Below are 16,712 nucleotides of genomic sequence, written 5' to 3' on the forward strand. Positions count from 1 at the left end.
GCAGCTTCTGTGGTCTGTATATACAGCAGTTTTAACAACAGACATTGTCCCAAAGCAGTTATACTAGAATCCCAAGTGACCAAGCCAATGATGACAGTGGCAAGGAGAAACTCCCTCTGATCAGGAGGAAGAGATCTTGAGAGAAACTATGACTCAAAAGAAGAACTCCCTGCTCACTGGATAGTAACACAAAAACCAGCATTATTTCCCCACTGCGGGACTAATAAAGGACTATCTTAAGATGTAGCCTTTTCTTTTAAATCATTGTAAGGTACACTTGCTTGTGTACTATAGATCATTGTCGTGTTGCATGTCGTGTTTTCTGATACAGAAAAGAATTCATAGTTCCTTTAATAGTAGCAAAGTGTTCCCAAGCCATCACAATACCATCACCATGTTTCACGGTTTGAATTAGTTTCTTACTTTCTTTATAAAACTCACCTTTTAAGTTTTGGCGCACATACATTTGGGTGTCTAGAGTACCTATGTCATAAGCTGTCCACATTACAATTTTACCACCTCCCATCTGAGTTTCACCCACTGCCCCTACCAATTTCAAAAAGCAGCCATGGTTCAAAATCATCAGTGCCTTATTACACTTGAATATACATTTTAAGTAACAGGCAGAAAAACAGAAGGATCATGCAAATGTTCCTATTTTGAACACTGACCTCAGTTCTTGAATTCTTTGTCACTTCCTGAAGGATTTATCAAAGAATCTTCAAGAGAATATCAGGTCCAGACTGAAACCCTATTGAAATGGTGTGGCAGGACCTAAAAGGCCTACACGCCACTGAGCAGAAACAGGTAAGACACTACTGCATGACTACATCTCTTTTGGTTAAGTAGGTGAATCCACCACCTTCCATTTCCACCCCTAAACACAAATTATTCTTTTTATAAAGAATGAACCAGTCATTCTCCCACTTACTTCACAGATTCCTCTGTGGTGTTTGGCCAGAGCAGGCATCAACCCAACTGAAATGCTGTGGCTGGACCTTAAGAGAACTGTGTATAAACAAATTCCCACAAACAGCAACACTGAACTGAAGCAACTTTATGTGGGAATAGTGGGCCACAATTTCTCCATTATGATGTGAGAGGCTGAAAGTTAACAGAAAACGTTTATTTCTTGTAATTGCTGCTAAAGGTGGTTCTACTTTGTGTATTATCATATGATATATATTTGTATTTTATGATTATTGTTTAATGGTTTAAAAAATACTTGTATTTACTTCCCTTCCCACCGCACACATGCATACCCCTCCACACACACATAAGTATGAACAAATGACACCCGTCATATCAGTTATTAGGAAATGGTCCTTGAATATTTGCAGATAAAATGTGCGTGGTAAAGCAGGAAGTGGAGGCTATCGAACATCCGCCAGTAACTTTGTGTTAGTGTCAGTTTTGGATGTAGTTGTTAGTTGTAGTTGATTAAATATTAATGAGCCTAACTTATATGGTCAGGTTTAGGTGTCTACATGGTACTGTTTAGTGCGAGCAATATCTAATAAACCCCATAAAGATAGAAATGCAAGTTGTGTGTGTGGAGTTTATCTATCATCAGCGCACACAAACATTGGTCTCAGTGTGCTGGTGTGTGTATGATCAAAAGAGTAAGTGTATCCTTTGCGACGGAGTGTATTCTGTGCTCTGAAGGCTTCACTGTTGCAGAGAAAAGCTTGACCAAAAGGTGAGCAAACTACTATCTGTATGATATAAAATACATATAGCAAAAATTGGAGCACAACATTACACATTTTGTTTTTTTTGCTTTATTTAGCATTTTTATACAATCAAGCTCATTTGTTCACAATTCAGTTTTAACATCCATACAGTGGGTTAACTTTATCAGACAGAGACTATACTCTTAAAATGTGCTAGAAAAGGTTCTTTTAGTGATGCCAGAGAAACTTTTTTACCTTAAGAACCATGTTTGTATACAAGATCTGTGAGCGTAAAGAACCTGTAAATTACTTTTTTGGACTTTTGAAAGACATTTTGTGTACATTACCTGTTTTACAGAAATGAGTCTTCAGGGACCAAGTAGTGGTACTTTCTATGGCATCAAAAGAACCTTTTGTAGCACCTTAAGAGTGTAGTTGTAACAGTGCTAAAAAAAAAAAAAAAAAAAAACGGTTGCATTGACACATGCACATTTAATTCAGCACAGTTTGAGCTTCCCAACCTGAATACACACAAAAATATGAATCAATCTAAAAAGATTAGTGAAAAGAGGCTCAAAACATGGAAAATGTAACAGCAAATGATAGCACAACATTTAGACAACTAAAATATTTTCATGGCATTTGAAGAATATTTTAATAGATTAAACTTTGGAATGACTTTGAACTTTACTTAAAGAACACAATAAAGAATTCAATCCATTGTACTAAAACTGTCAGGAATTTAGAAAAAAAAATTACATTTCAATTCAAATAAAAAAATAAGTGACTCTAAGTAAGCTCTTAGTCCAAACAGTCTGAATCGGTGGTTTTGACAAAAGTAAGACATCTCTGTAACATCTCTATTTCCATCATAGAGATTTTAAGTGTTCTTTGAGTTGTACTCTCCACTACTTTACACTGATTTCTCTACAGTTTGAGTTTACTGAAAACAGTAGTGATTCAACTTTATTGTATAGAAGGATTAAAGAAAAAGGATTTCAAGCTACAGGGTCACTATGGTAATCAGATATCGTGCTGTTTTCAGTGGTTGTGTCTCACTTAATGGTCCTTAAGTCAAGAGTCAAGTGATTAAACTTAAAGTTATTAAAAAAAATGTCAGTTAACAGGCAGACAGGCCTTGATTCTATCAGTTCACTGACATCCTGTTTGAAAGCAAGAGTCAAGTCAAGTCAAGTCAAGTCAAATTTATTTGTATAGCGCTTTTTACAACTGTTGTCGTCACAAAGCAGCTTTACATAATTAGTACTTAATAAAGGACAGAGACAGAGAAGAAAGAAGAAATAACATGAAGGGTCAAAGACCCCCGTGAGCAAGCCAATGGCGACAGTGGCAAGGAAAAACTCCCTCAGAGCTGGAGGAAGACACCTTGGGAGGGACCAAGACTCACAAGGGGGACCCATCCTCCTCTGGCCAGACTATTTAAACATTAATGATAAAAATTACCAAAGCAGATACAACAGAAAGTTAATAGTGGTGATATTAATAGTGTCAGACAGACACGAGTCCATCTAGGTTTCAGCACGGCCACCAAACAGGCAGCAGCGGCAGGCAGGTGAGCCATGGGTGGTGGCGGGTTGGGGGGAGCCACTGGCCGGACTGGTAGGTGGCAGCTGGTTAGACGCAGGTAGAGGGGACCTCAGCGAGCAATCTTCCAGCAGGTCGGGCTGGGTGACCATTTACAAAAAGCTAGTTCTAAGAGGAATTTTATGGAGGGCAGAGAATGTTGAGCATCAGCATCTGGGTATGTCTGACGACTCCGGCAGGTCTGATTATCACAGCATATTTAAAAGGAGAGAGCCAGAAGGTAACACGGACGCGGGCGCACCCTGAGAACACCAGCATCTATCTGCTCCACCGTCAACAAACCTGAGTGATCGCGTGTAAGCAGCGAGACGACAGCTCCAGCATCTCAGTGTACTACAATTCCCTGGGTCCGCGAACCCCTGGACCTGCAGCCCTTATCTAAGAAACGTTAATTACCAAAAGCTAAACTAAACATATAAGTTTTCAGCTTAGATTTAAAGATTGAGACTGTGTCTGAGTCCCGAACATTATCTGGAAGGTTATTCCAGAGTTGGGGGGCTTTATAAGAAAAGGCTCTTCCCCCTGCTGAGGTTTTCTGAATTTTGGGAATGAGTAAAAGGCCAGCACCCTGAGATCTAAGTAGTCTTGATGGTTCGTAATATACAATAAGATCCTGCAGGTACTCAGGTATGGCAGGTACTCAGGTTTGATATGGTCAAATTTTCTAGTTTTAGTAAGGACCCTGGCTGCAGCGTTTTGCACCAGCTGAAGTTTATTGAGGTTCCTGCTGGAACAACCTGACAGTAGTGCGTTACAACAATCTAGCCTTGAGGTAATAAAAGCATGTACTAGCTTTTCTGCGTCTTGTAGTGATAAGGAGTTTCTTAGTTTGGAGATGTTCCTAAGCTGCATAAAGGCTGTTCTACTAATATTAGGTATATGTTGCTCAAATGATAAATCTGAGTCAAATGTGACGCCAAGACTTTTAGCTGCTAAACCAGGAATGATGGAAGCATCAGCCAAGTCTAACATTAAGTCTGAAAGTTTATTTCTAGAGTCTTTTGGACCTAAAAGGAGAACTTCGGTTTTGTCACTGTTGAGGAGAAGGAAGTTATGTGACATCCAGAGTTTTATATCCTTTATACAGTCCTCCATTTTCTGTAGTCTAAATGTATCATCAGGTTTGGCTGAAATATAGAGCTGTGTGTCATCTGCATAGAAATGGAAATTAACGCCATGTCTGCTTATAACTGAGCCCAGTGGTAACATGTATAATGTAAATAATAGCGGTCCTAAAATTGAGCCTTGCGGAACTCCATATCTTACTTCTGCGTAGTTTGAAGATGAATCTTTTATCTTTACAAATTCATAGCGTCCCGTTAGATATGATTGGAACCATGATAGGGCTGTCCCTGTGATTCCAACCATTTTCTCTAATCTTTCTAGTAATATAGTATGATCTATTGTATCAAAGGCTGCACTAAGGTCTAGTAGGACTAATAAAGATACGTAGCCTTGATCAGAGGCAAGAAGGAGATCTTTCGTCATCTTCACTAGGGCTGTCTCTGTGCTGTGACTGGGTCTAAATCCAGACTGGAATTTCTCATACATGTAATTTTTACTCAGGTATAAGCAGAGTTGTTGGGCCACAGCTTTTTCTAATATCTTAGATACGAATGTTAAGTTTGAGATGGGTCTATAATTAGATAATACGCTAGGACCAAGATTTGGTTTCTTGATTAAAGGTTTTATAACTGCTAATTTAAGGGTTTGGGGTACATGCCCAAAGCTAAGGGATGAATTTACAATTGTTAAAAGAGTTCTGATTATAATTGGGAGAATTTCTTTTAGCAATTTAGAGGGAATCGGGTCGAGTGTACATGTTGTACAATTAGCTGAGAAAATCATTTTTTCTAGTTCAGGCTGTGGAAGTGGGTAAAAGGCTTCCAGCCTTTGTTCTACAACTAAGTTATGTTCTAAAGCAACTACATCAGGTGACTGCCATGTTTGATTTAATAAGCAGGGTTGGATTTGTTGTCTAATATTTTCTATTTTATTATTAAAATAGTCCATAAAAACATGACTGGTTAAAGATGTTGGGATCTGGGGTTGAGTATCTGCCTGGCTTTTAGTAAGTTTAGAGATCTCACTAAAAAGAACTCTGGGATTGTTTTTGTTTTTCTCGATCAGTGAGGCCAAATACACTGAGCGAGCTTTAATGAGTGCCTTTCTATACTGACTAAGGCTGTCCTTCCACGCGGAGTGGAACACCTCTAGTTTGGTCGTCCGCCATTTACGCTCTAGATTCCGCACTGTTTGTTTTAAGGTACGAGTATGATCACTGTACCGCGGTGCGAGCCTTTTTTGCCTCAACATTTTACTTTTAAATGATGCTACTTTGTCTAAGGTTGATTGAAGGGTATTTTCTAGATCGTTTGTTAATTTAACTAGCTCTGTTTGGTCTGACGGAGTGTAAGCTAAGGTCGATAGGGGTGAGAGGTTTTTAGTAAACTGTACAGCTGTCATTGCGGTTATTGTGGGCTTTAGACAGTGTTGGGGGGGACAAATTAACATTTTGCCTTAGATGTAGCTCAAAGGAGATTAGATAATGGTCTGATATTACTGAGCTTTGAGGTAGAATATTTAGATGATCGATGCTAACACCCAGGGTCAGGACTAAATCTAGGGTATGGTTACTGTAATGTGTGGGTCCAGTTACGTTTTGTGTGATGCCGACAGAATCTAAAATTGATACAAACGCCTTTGTTAATGGATCGTCTGCTTTTTCAAAGTGAATATTAAAGTCTCCTACTATTATAACTTTGTTGCTGCACACTGCCAAGTCTGCAGCAAAGTCACTACATTCTTTTAAAAATTCAGAGTAGGCCTATAAATATTAATCAGTGAGAAAACATTTTTATTTGTGGCCGGATTTGATATATTAATGTAGATAAGCTCAAAAGAAGTGAAGGTGTTAGTGTTTTTGAATAATATCTAGTGTATTCTGGTAGATTATGCATACTCCACCCCCTCTGCCTGATAATCTAGGGCTATGTAAATATTTATAGCCTGCGGGGGTGGCTTCATTTAGTGCTAAATATTGATCAGGTCTAATCCAGGTTTCGGTTAGGCAGAAAACATCTAGTTTCTGATCACATGTAATTTTATTTACGATCACTGCTTAACCTTCTGGCAACACCTTTATAATAAGAGCACAGGATACAAATTCCAGCTCCAGTTCTGAAAGACATTAGTTGACAGAATGGGATATACATGTTCTAGTCAATAAACAAGCAGCAATACAACAATACAGTTAATACTTTATGGTCCCTATGGTCTCAAACCTGGTAGTAATGCCTACTATAAGCATTTCGTTACTGATGATTTCCAAAGAGTTTTGTAGAATGATGTGTTCCTTTATGAATATGATATATTTCTCACTCTGGACTGCAAGTACTTGCTCTGATCATATTGTAATTGTATCTATATTTTGCAGATGGCACAGTTATGGATGATTATGATCTGCTTCCTGGCTGAACGTGTAAAAACCTCTACATGTATGGATTTTACAGGTGGGGTGCACTATTGAATGAGTATTAATAAGTGGTGGGTCTGAAAAAAACTGCATGTATTTGGCATTATACCAAATTAGTGCGGAACAGAGCTTTCTAAAGCCTGGAAAGTGAGAACCAAAAATCTGTCACAAAGACACTGTCATTGGAAGCTCATAGTGTCAAAAACCACACACAGGTCACATCCTCAGGGAGGATAAGGACATACAACGTGAACATTTTAGCACAAGTTCTATCAAGAAATTAGAGTGCATACTCAATACTCAGTTAATACTCAACTAATTACCAGCTTCCACCTCTCTTCAAAAGAATGCTACTCACATGGCCATTTTGCTGCTTCCAGCGATCATGCAGCCGTCATGCCAATGTCTAAGCTTCCTCATTTTCACTAACATTTTTAGGGTTGTGCTTGTTTCCCTGTCTCCACCGCTGTCACTGTGAAGGAGTGCTAGCCTTGCATGGTCTCCTTGCTGTTGGGGTGCTTTTTAATCATATGGGTGCTTGCAGTGTTCGGGCTAGTAGCGGTTATGTTGAGGGTTATGTGGTTATGTCTGCTTGTGGTGTATTGGTTCATGAATACTCCTGATACATACAGCTTGTTCCCCACAGTTCGGGATAAAGACAAAGACTTCCATATTCACCATTTGTGTTGGACAAAGATGAAATCTGGCCATCACTTATAACCCATCCATGCAGTGAACTCACACATAAACACTTGTGAGCAAACACACACAGTGGACAGGATCATTCGAGAGCATTTAGGAGGATCTCATTTAAGGTGTCATTTAACCCTTATACATTTAGTTTGGTTTGCTTTTGATTGGTAAAGTAAGTGGTGTTAACATGGTAAGATCCAAAGAGCTTTCGGAGGCCTTCAGAAAGAGGGTTGTAGATGCAAATGAGTCTGGGAAGGGGTTTAAAAAGAACAATTAGAAATCAGCTGCTTCCACAAAATAATTGACATGTGCAACAACTGCCAACATGGCCAGATCAGGCCATCCTAGCAAGTTCAGGCCAACAGCAGACCAGAAAATGTGTAAAGAAGTCTGCAACAATCCTAACGTCATCACAGGATCTAAATGTAGCTCCAGCCGAAGCTGAAGTCAAAGTATAGCATCAGAAAGAAAGCCCACACATTTGAGGTGTGCAAGGAGGAAACCCTTGCGTTCAGAAAAAGATTAGAGCAAGACTAAAGCTTTCCAGAGAGCACCTAGACCAAGACCACTAAATATGAAATGCCACACAGCTGAAAGAATTCTGCATGGAGGAGTGGGGAAAAAACTTCTCCTATTTGATGTCAGAGACTGGTAGATATTTATAGGAAACTATAAGTTATTTCAGCCAAAGGTGAAATAGGGCATAGGTTGTCTTAACATTTTCCTCACAATAGAATTGCATTTCTGTTAAGTACATTTCACAAATGATTTTTTTTTCAGTTGTATGTGTTTAGTTATATTACCGATATCTCTCAATATTGTTAAAATGAAGATCAAATGTCCATTTGTTTAAAGATATTAAAACATTTTTTAAAAGAATTCTTAAAAAGATTTGGTGTCTGTCAGGATCTGAATTAGCTCTGTTACAGCTTCTGTTCAATGTGTATTCCATGGTCTGCTCAAGGGAAGTATTATGTTTGCCACACTTTCGTTTTGACCTGTCTTTGGTAGCCCTGTTTATAGTTTTTCCCTTGCAACTCCTGCTTGTATTTTTACCCTGTGCCTTGTTGTATTTCTCTGCTGTCTTCCACTGCTTCGTGGTTTCGGTTTATTCCTGCCCTGCCCTGTTTTGCACCCAAGCACGGCATGAGGTTTTTTGTTATCGTTTGTTTCTGATCCCCTCTGAGCGCTGCTTAGCTGTCTTGGTTTATTCTTCCTCTTATGTCCCTCGTCTTTCTGATCCCAGCCTCTTTCTAGTCCCAGGTCTGCTGTTTTGCCCTGTCTGTATCTGTTGTCACGTTACATCTGATTTCTAGTTCTGCTCTTTAGTTTGCTGCCTTAGTTTGATGCCTCTCTAGTTATCCTGATTACTCCATTTTGTGTTTTACCCCTTTTTTGTTTTTTAAATAAATCTTGCATCGTCCATCTCTGCAAGTGTTCCTTGGTTTGCTGCCACGGCTGACCAGGCATGACAGTGTCCTAACTTTTTCACATGACTGTATTTTCTCCTCACTGAAGAGTCTTCATTCAGGATGATTTGGTGTCCAATACTAGGCTTAACCTTTAGAACCTGACAGTCTGTATGGCTGCCTTTACTTGCCTCTTGACTCAGGAACAGGTCAAATGCAATATAATGCACATAGTCATTTTATGCAAAGAATTATGGGAAAGAAATTATGTAAAAGTAATCATTGTCCAGAAAATGAACTCTAAATGGTGTGTGCAAAGCTTTTTCTTTTTGTCTTTTCAGAGCAGTGTGACAGACCTGATAACAAAGAAGAAGTCAAAGCTATTCAAGGGGAAGCATTGTATTGGCCATGCCCAAATCTAGAGTGCAGCAAAGAAGCAGACCACTCGCAGATATATTGGTACAAAAACATCAGCGGCAGAATCCAGGAAATCACAACAGAGAAGAGTGCCCGAGTTCATCATCATGGCCCTGTTTTATACATCCTGCCTTTGACTTCAGATGACACAGGCCTTTATATCACACGGTGGTCATTACAGTGTATTTTAATGTTTGCTATTTGCATAATGAAACATCTGAACACCTACTGTATCTGTATGTCTTTGCAGTGCAGTATGGTGTAAAATGTGCTCTGTCTTGCAGGTGGACTGCATTGAATAACACTGACTGTGTTGAGTTTGAAACTAGCCTTGTGGTTGGTGAGAAGTTCCACACTAAAAAGTCAGAGATCACAGACACTGTGCTGATTATATGTCCAGTGTGTGAGGAGCAGCTCAAGAATCTGTCCTGGTACAAGGTACATCCAGGAGGAGACCCATAGCTCCTTTAACTAAGGTTTTATCAGACAAAGTGATTTTAAGGGGTTTGACTGACCAGTTTGTTCAGGATACGTTATGACTAGAATTGATATGTTAAGACTAGAATTGACACAGACAAGCAAATAAAAATGTCCTATTAATGCCAGAGCAGCTAGTAATAGGTGCTTTAAATGCCATAGACAAATGCATGACAAAAAGAGTATGAAGAACATTTTGAAGGTCTAAAGAATTTTGACTTAATTTAAAGCTAACTAACTATTTTGGCCAATGTTAGTCCAACATGGTTATAACACAGTGTAAAATGTACTGTAGATATTTATGTAGTTAAAAGATTCTGGTAAATTAAATATGTTTTAGTTTAAAAAAATATTATTTATTACATTATACATATCTGTATTTAATACAGATATTATTAGCTGTAAGCTTAATGTCTGAATTGTAGAATACTCACACCTGTTTGGTGTTTTTCCAATATGTTGAATGCTTTTGGAGGATTTCCATCTTATTCCTAATGAATCTAAGGAAAGGCTATATCTTCGCAATACATCAAAAAAAGATGAGGGCATGTACACCTGTTTGTGTACCTGGGAGCATGATGGTAGACAATACAACACCAGTGGCTCTATCCACCTGCAAATCAAAGGTAAATCACACCCCCAACATAATCATAATTTTTTAACCCCCGTTACAACTTTATTAGCAAAACTTTGGCTGTTTGCAATAAATCAAGCAAGAATAATTTATATAACTGAACACAACTAATATGACACGTGCTTTCTCAAAATCTACCACAAATTACCACTTTTAACTACTACAGCAGTCTCAGAATTATTCAACCCCCTGAACAAGATCTCTCATAAGACCACACATATACAAAACAGGTGGCAAATCAGGAGCTTCATTAGTTGCATCAAGTGTACTTGAGCTAAAACACACCCAATACCTGGTATTTAAGTATTCTGAGAAGAGATCATTGTCTTGGCAAACAAGAAAAAGAGTAGACAAAGAGCGCAGAGGAACTGTATGTTTCTAGAGAACTGGATACAAAGTTTGCAGGTTCAAAGTTAAAGAAACACTGGCTATGCTACCTGGATGTGACAGAAAGAGGAAGCTCCAACCAATTGCCAGCAAATTCCTGAGGAAGCAGGTGATTAAAAACCATTGAGACCTGCAGCAAGATTTAGTGGCAGAATTTTGTGTTGAATTTGGAGAATCCACTTGTTGTATCAGTTGTGTTGAGCTATTTAAATGTTTTTGTTTGATTGTTTTTTTGCAAAGGTTGTACATTTTGCTAATCAACCTAATTTGCAATGGGGTTAATTCATTTTAAGTTTAACTGTGTGTAAACACAACTCTGACCAGGTACTGCGATTACCAAATTTTAAGGTACTGGAAAATGGCGCACATAAATTGCAGTGAATACATCATGTAGTCACATATTGAAGTAGAGCATGAACTTTACTGTTAATTTTGTTTGCAGAACCTACAACAAGTTTTACTCCAACTATTGTACATCCCAGGAACAACTCTGTAGAGTTCATAGATCTGGGTGAGAATCTAAGTCCAAATTTAGTTTAGTTAGAGCAAATTAAGAATTAAGAAAAAACTCAAACTGATTCCTCTTGTTTCAGGTTCTGAGGTGGTATTGAACTGCTCTGCGTTCTTTGGTATCAATATAAAGAAGCAGTGCTTTGTTATCTGGCTCAGGAACAACACCAGACTGGAAGGAGTGGATGGATATACAATTCACAATTGGTAAAACTATCAGCTCATAGTTGAATTATGTTGTGTTTATCATTCTTTTGGTTTTATGACTGTTGAACTTTGTGAGTAATTCAAACAGCAGTTTTCCTGATGGGTTGATATCACAATGTAAAATATCTTAATGGTTTAACAAGTGACCTGTACCTGTAACCTGTTTTCTAAAGGGTTCTAATGGTTTCTAACAGGCCAATTCCTTTTTAAATCCTTTAAAACAATCTAGCTATCATAAACTAAAGCACCTGATATTCTTACTGCTGCTTTTTACAGGGACCAAGAAGGGACATTTCATTCAATTCTGACCATCAATAAAGTTTCAGAGGTGGACCTGCATTCTGAGTTTCAATGCAAAGCCATTAACCTAATGAGCTTGTCGCATGTAATAATCACTCTTAAATCCAGGGGTAGGTTACAATTGATCTTTGTAGAATGTAAAGTTTCTAGTGTGTGAGTGTGAGAAGAATTAATTGATTCACTGATTGTAATGGCTATTAATATAACTAAACCATATTGTGGACCACTGCCTCATTTTTGTGAATTTCTTTATTTTTCAGAATCAGTTCTACCACTGGTTGTGATGTTTCTTTGCACATTCTTGATCTTTCTTCTGGCTGCTGGCACCACAAAATGGTTTGCCGTGGATCTGGCCTTGTTTTTCAGAGGCTTGTGTATTATACGGACCAACAATGATGGTAAAATGTCTGATCTGTATACACCAGTCAGCCATAACATTAAAACCACTGACACGTGAAGTGATGTGAATGGCACCTATCAACGTGTGGGATATAGTAGGCAGCAAGTGAACAGTCAGATCCCACAGGACACCTTCAAATACAATATGAGGCTAGATAAGACAGGACAGAGGTTCTTAACCTACTTTTTTGTTTCCAATACACCAGAATGTAGTAGTCAGAATAACTGAGGGCAGACCAATTTAAGCACTAAGCAAAACAGACAGCTGCCTAGGGCCCCCATGAAAATTCAAACTAGATAGATGTTAATTAACCTGTTCTGAGATGTATATACATTTTAAAATCTCTGATTTTTTGTTTCCTGTCCATCAATGTCAGAAAATCACTACATGTGGACTTTTCAATAAAGCCTCTACTAAGCTTAATGCTCTGTATATGTATATCATAAGGTCAGGTCAGTCAGGTTGTTGACAGAAGATATGAGAGGGCCTAAAGGAATTAATTTAGATTCAGATTAGATGTGTCTCTGGGGGTCCATTTCAATTTTTTTCTCATGGCCCCAAAGTCACTTCTATCTGGCCCTGGCTAGTTGTGTTCCACGGCTAGCATAAGAAACAACAATTACGAAATCCTGAGATGCCTGAAATGACATCTGTTTCTGACCTTTAGATGGAAAAGTATATGATGCATATGTGATCTACCAGAAGGACAATGAGGATGGGAAAACAGAAAACAGTGTCTCTCATTTCATCAATATAGTTCTCCCAGCCGTCTTGGAAAACAGCTGTGGCTTTAAACTTTACATTCACGGTAGAGACGACCTGCCTGGGGAAGGTACAGTATGTATTTTAGACATAACATAAATCACATAAAATCTATTCATACAATTATACGTTTAGACATTACCACAGGCTGACCAGAGACCTTGGTACAGAGACCTAGTCTCATGATTTGAAACTGTGTAACTGCAGAAGCCTTGCTTTAATAATCAATACTGTCTAAACCGACTGTTATTATTAGTGTTATTAGTAACTGTGTCATTTGCCACACTGTTATCTAATTTGTGTTTTTCTTCTTATGATTGTTTTTGCCTGCACACTCATCCTTATGTTTGATAAGGATGAGTGTGCAGGCATCCTTATGTTTGATAAGATAATCTTAACTCATAGGGAGAGCGTTCCGTGTAATGTTCACTCTTCTGTTTAAAAATCCTCTTTGTGCAAGGATGCTTTTGGAAAACTCACTATGTACTTGCTTTGCCCTGTATACACCAGTCAGCCAAAACATTAAAACCACTGACAGGTGAAGTCATGTGAATAACATTAATTATCTGATTCCTATGGCATCTATCAGTTAGGTATATTAGCAAAATTTACAAACTTTCAGCTGCAATAAACCAATCAAACAAAAACACTTTAACTAGCTCAACACAACTAATACCAGTGCTTTTTCCAATTCAAACTACTGTAGTTTCAGAATTATTCAACCCCTTCAAGACAAGCATCTATTTTGTTGTTAGGAGCACTCTTGATGTTATGACCTACTGCAAACATGGTGCATAACCAGCTTCTAGCAGCATCCATGAGAAATACTATTCCTTATTGGCAATGACCTCCAGTTTACTAATATTCTTCTTCAAATCTCAACAAAGATTTTCTATGGGGCTCATGTCTGACTGTTCAAGTGACAACTACTTGAGAATCTTCCAGGACTTCTTCTGAAACCAAACATCAGTGTTCCTTTGATGTATGCTTGGGATAATTGTCCTGTTGGAAGGTCCAATGATGCCCAAGCTTCAGCTGCCTCACAGAAGGCACAATGTTTTCTCATAGAATTTCCTGATTCTTAATTCTTAATTTTCTTGATTCTTAATTAAACCCATTGTGCCCTCCACATGTTGCAGGTTTCCAGTGCCAGAAAATTCTCCCCATAATTCACTGTAGGCAGGTTGGTCTTCTCAGTGTAGCCTTCATTCTTCTTACTACTTCCTACCTTTTACTGATCCATATAACCGAAAAGTTTGAGGTTTGTTCCACGGCTAGAAAGAACAGAATTCCGAAACTGTGGTTTATTTATATGGTTCTTTTCTTGTGCTTTTGGGTCAGTAGAGGTGGGTCATGGGACCTTCAGTGTTTGGTATGTGCCATATGATGCAAACTGGCACCAATTCTTGCTGCAAGTATTTTGCGGTCACTCAAGGGTTTTTGACCACCTGCATCCTCAGGAAACTGGCAGTAGCTGGTGATGGGTTCCTCTTTCTGCAATATCCAGGTAGTGCAGCCAGAGACCCTTTAACTTTAAACATGCAAACTATGCTTTCAACTGTATATCTAGAAACATTTAGTGCCTCTGATATCATTTTGTATAATTTTCCTTGTTTGTGCAAGGCAATGATCTGTCCTCTGAACTTTTTGACTGCTCTCTAGACCATATTTCTTACATGCAGTCAATAAACCCCTAGCCAGTCCAGGTATTTGATGTGTTTTATGGCAAGAACACCTGATGCAACTAATGGAGCCCTTGCAAATGTGTGCTCTTATAAAGGATTCTATTCAGAAGGCTGAATCATTCTGAAACTTCAGTAGCCATTAAAAGTGGTATTTTTGTTGAATTTGGAGAATCCACTTAGTTGTATTGAGCTATTTAAAGTGTTCTTGTTTGATTGGTTTATATATATATATATATATATATATATATATATATATATATATATATATATATATATATATATATATATATAGATCTACACACACACACACACATCGGTTTATATATATATATATATATATATATATATATATATATATATATATATATATATATATATATATATATATATATATATAAAAACTGATGTGTGTGTGTGTGTGTGTGTGTAGATTTAAATATAAAATGGGCCTGTATGAGTATACTGTCATAAGTTATACACTATGTTTGATTAATAAAACACAATTACAGTATGGTCAGTTACAACTGTTTCTGTCACCAGATTCTATGGAGCTCATAGAAACGAGAATGAAGCTCAGCCGAAGACTCATAGTGGTGCTAACTACAGGGATGAGCCATGGACAAGAGGTTACAATTCCACAAGGTTATGACTGGCAGATGGGGCTGTATCAGGTGCTGGTTCAACAAGAAATGAGCATGATTCTCATTCAGCTTGGGGACACGAAGGACTACTCCCATCTGCCCCTAGCGATGCAGCATCTCCTGCAAAAGACCCCACCATTAAAATGGAATGAGAAGAGTCACCAGGCAACTTCCCCCAGCTCCCGCTTCTGGAAGAGGGTGCGCTACATGATGCCTATTGTTCCAGCTCAGGTGTGTCCAAATTCTAGTTCTGCCAAATACCATTGCCAAGAATTTTGTGACACACATTGCTAAAGCTGAGAATTTCTAGTGTGGAGACCTGGAATTCAAAAGGGCCCTCTTGGGTCAGATACTACAGGGTAAAATTAATAGGTTTTGTTTCATTAATGGTTCACCTTTTTTTTTTCCAGACAAATACATGCTCACCAAGCAAATTAACAGTCAATCATATTGCAATTCAGAACATAATAATTGCAGCACATAAAATCATGCAGATACAGAACAATGCAATATTTACATCCACCATCAGAAAACAAAATGGGTAGCTGTTTTGGGTAGAGTAAAAGGAGGCCCTACCCAGTATTAATATAGCGTTTCTAATAATCTGATATTATTTCTTCGCTCTGAGATCCAGAAAACATGATGTGAACTCTGTTAGGAACCGTTTTAAAAGTTTGTGTTGTTGTTTACCTCTTTTTATTTCAAAAAGTTATTTAACCAGGGGTGCCCAAATTCTTATTTTTTGTTCAACTGAATACTTAAGTTGTAATTTTTTCTCATTAGTATTTCTTACTTTTTATTCATATTCATTTTATGTTAAGTGGACATTTGCACACAAATGATCAAATTAAATAACAAACAAAAGCATCTGCGTTCTTGTTTCCTGTCATTGTATCAACTACTGGGGTTGTGAGGAGCGTTAGTATAGATCAGGCACCTGTTATTACAATGTTGACCTTTGCAGTAATACTATTGCAAAAGTCTGCAATATGCAAATAAGACCTGTAATTACTCATAATGTAGGTCAGGCACTGAGTTGAATCATTTATGTTAAACAGTTGTTAACTGAAACAGAACAAAGCCAGCCATGTTTGGTCTACTCCTGTTTTAATCATTCCACTGGAATGATTACCAGAAATAAACTTGTAAGGAAAAATCAGGGGGAAAACGCAAACACTAAATGCAGTTTTCAAGATTTTGACATTATCACTTTTCTTATTTGAGATTTAAGTTTATGAGGATAATGGGTAAAATATTTTAGAGCAGAGGCGTGAACAATTCGGCAGTTTAAACACACATCATGAATCTTACGTATCCTTTTCTCAAGAACACATTTTAGGAAATTTGAAAATAAAAAATGTGATCTTAGTGATTTCAAGATTTCAAGTGTTGCTGGTTTGAGTTTACTCAGATAAAAAAAAAAAAAAAAAAGTCCAG

At 37.9% G+C, this 16,712-nt stretch overlaps 1 protein-coding gene across 2 annotated transcripts; it reads left to right on the top strand.

Annotated features, from left to right (window-relative positions):
* The first annotated feature begins 1,628 nt into the window (after positions 1-1,628).
* On the top strand, positions 1,629-16,136 carry il1rl1 (interleukin 1 receptor-like 1). 2 transcript variants are annotated; one of them, XM_072686473.1, is made up of 11 exons: positions 1,629-1,699; positions 6,715-6,790; positions 9,197-9,443; positions 9,557-9,710; positions 10,225-10,375; positions 11,213-11,281; positions 11,364-11,487; positions 11,764-11,897; positions 12,048-12,185; positions 12,855-13,019; positions 15,175-16,136. In XM_072686473.1, the coding sequence occupies exons 2-11, from the start codon at positions 6,715-6,717 to the stop codon at positions 15,567-15,569; spliced, it is 1,653 nt and encodes a 550-aa protein (XP_072542574.1). In that variant the 5' UTR covers positions 1,629-1,699; the 3' UTR covers positions 15,570-16,136. The 2 variants fall into 2 exon arrangements, with proteins under 2 accessions (XP_072542574.1, XP_072542573.1); XM_072686472.1 differs by lacking the exons at positions 1,629-1,699; positions 6,715-6,790; positions 9,197-9,443; positions 9,557-9,710 and adding exons at positions 14,089-14,132; positions 14,294-14,456 and having other exon boundaries at positions 10,133-10,375.
* The last annotated feature ends 576 nt before the right edge of the window (positions 16,137-16,712 follow it).

This window comes from Salminus brasiliensis, chromosome 8, assembly GCF_030463535.1.
Source record: "Salminus brasiliensis chromosome 8, fSalBra1.hap2, whole genome shotgun sequence".
NCBI classification, from domain to species: domain Eukaryota; kingdom Metazoa; phylum Chordata; class Actinopteri; order Characiformes; family Bryconidae; genus Salminus; species Salminus brasiliensis.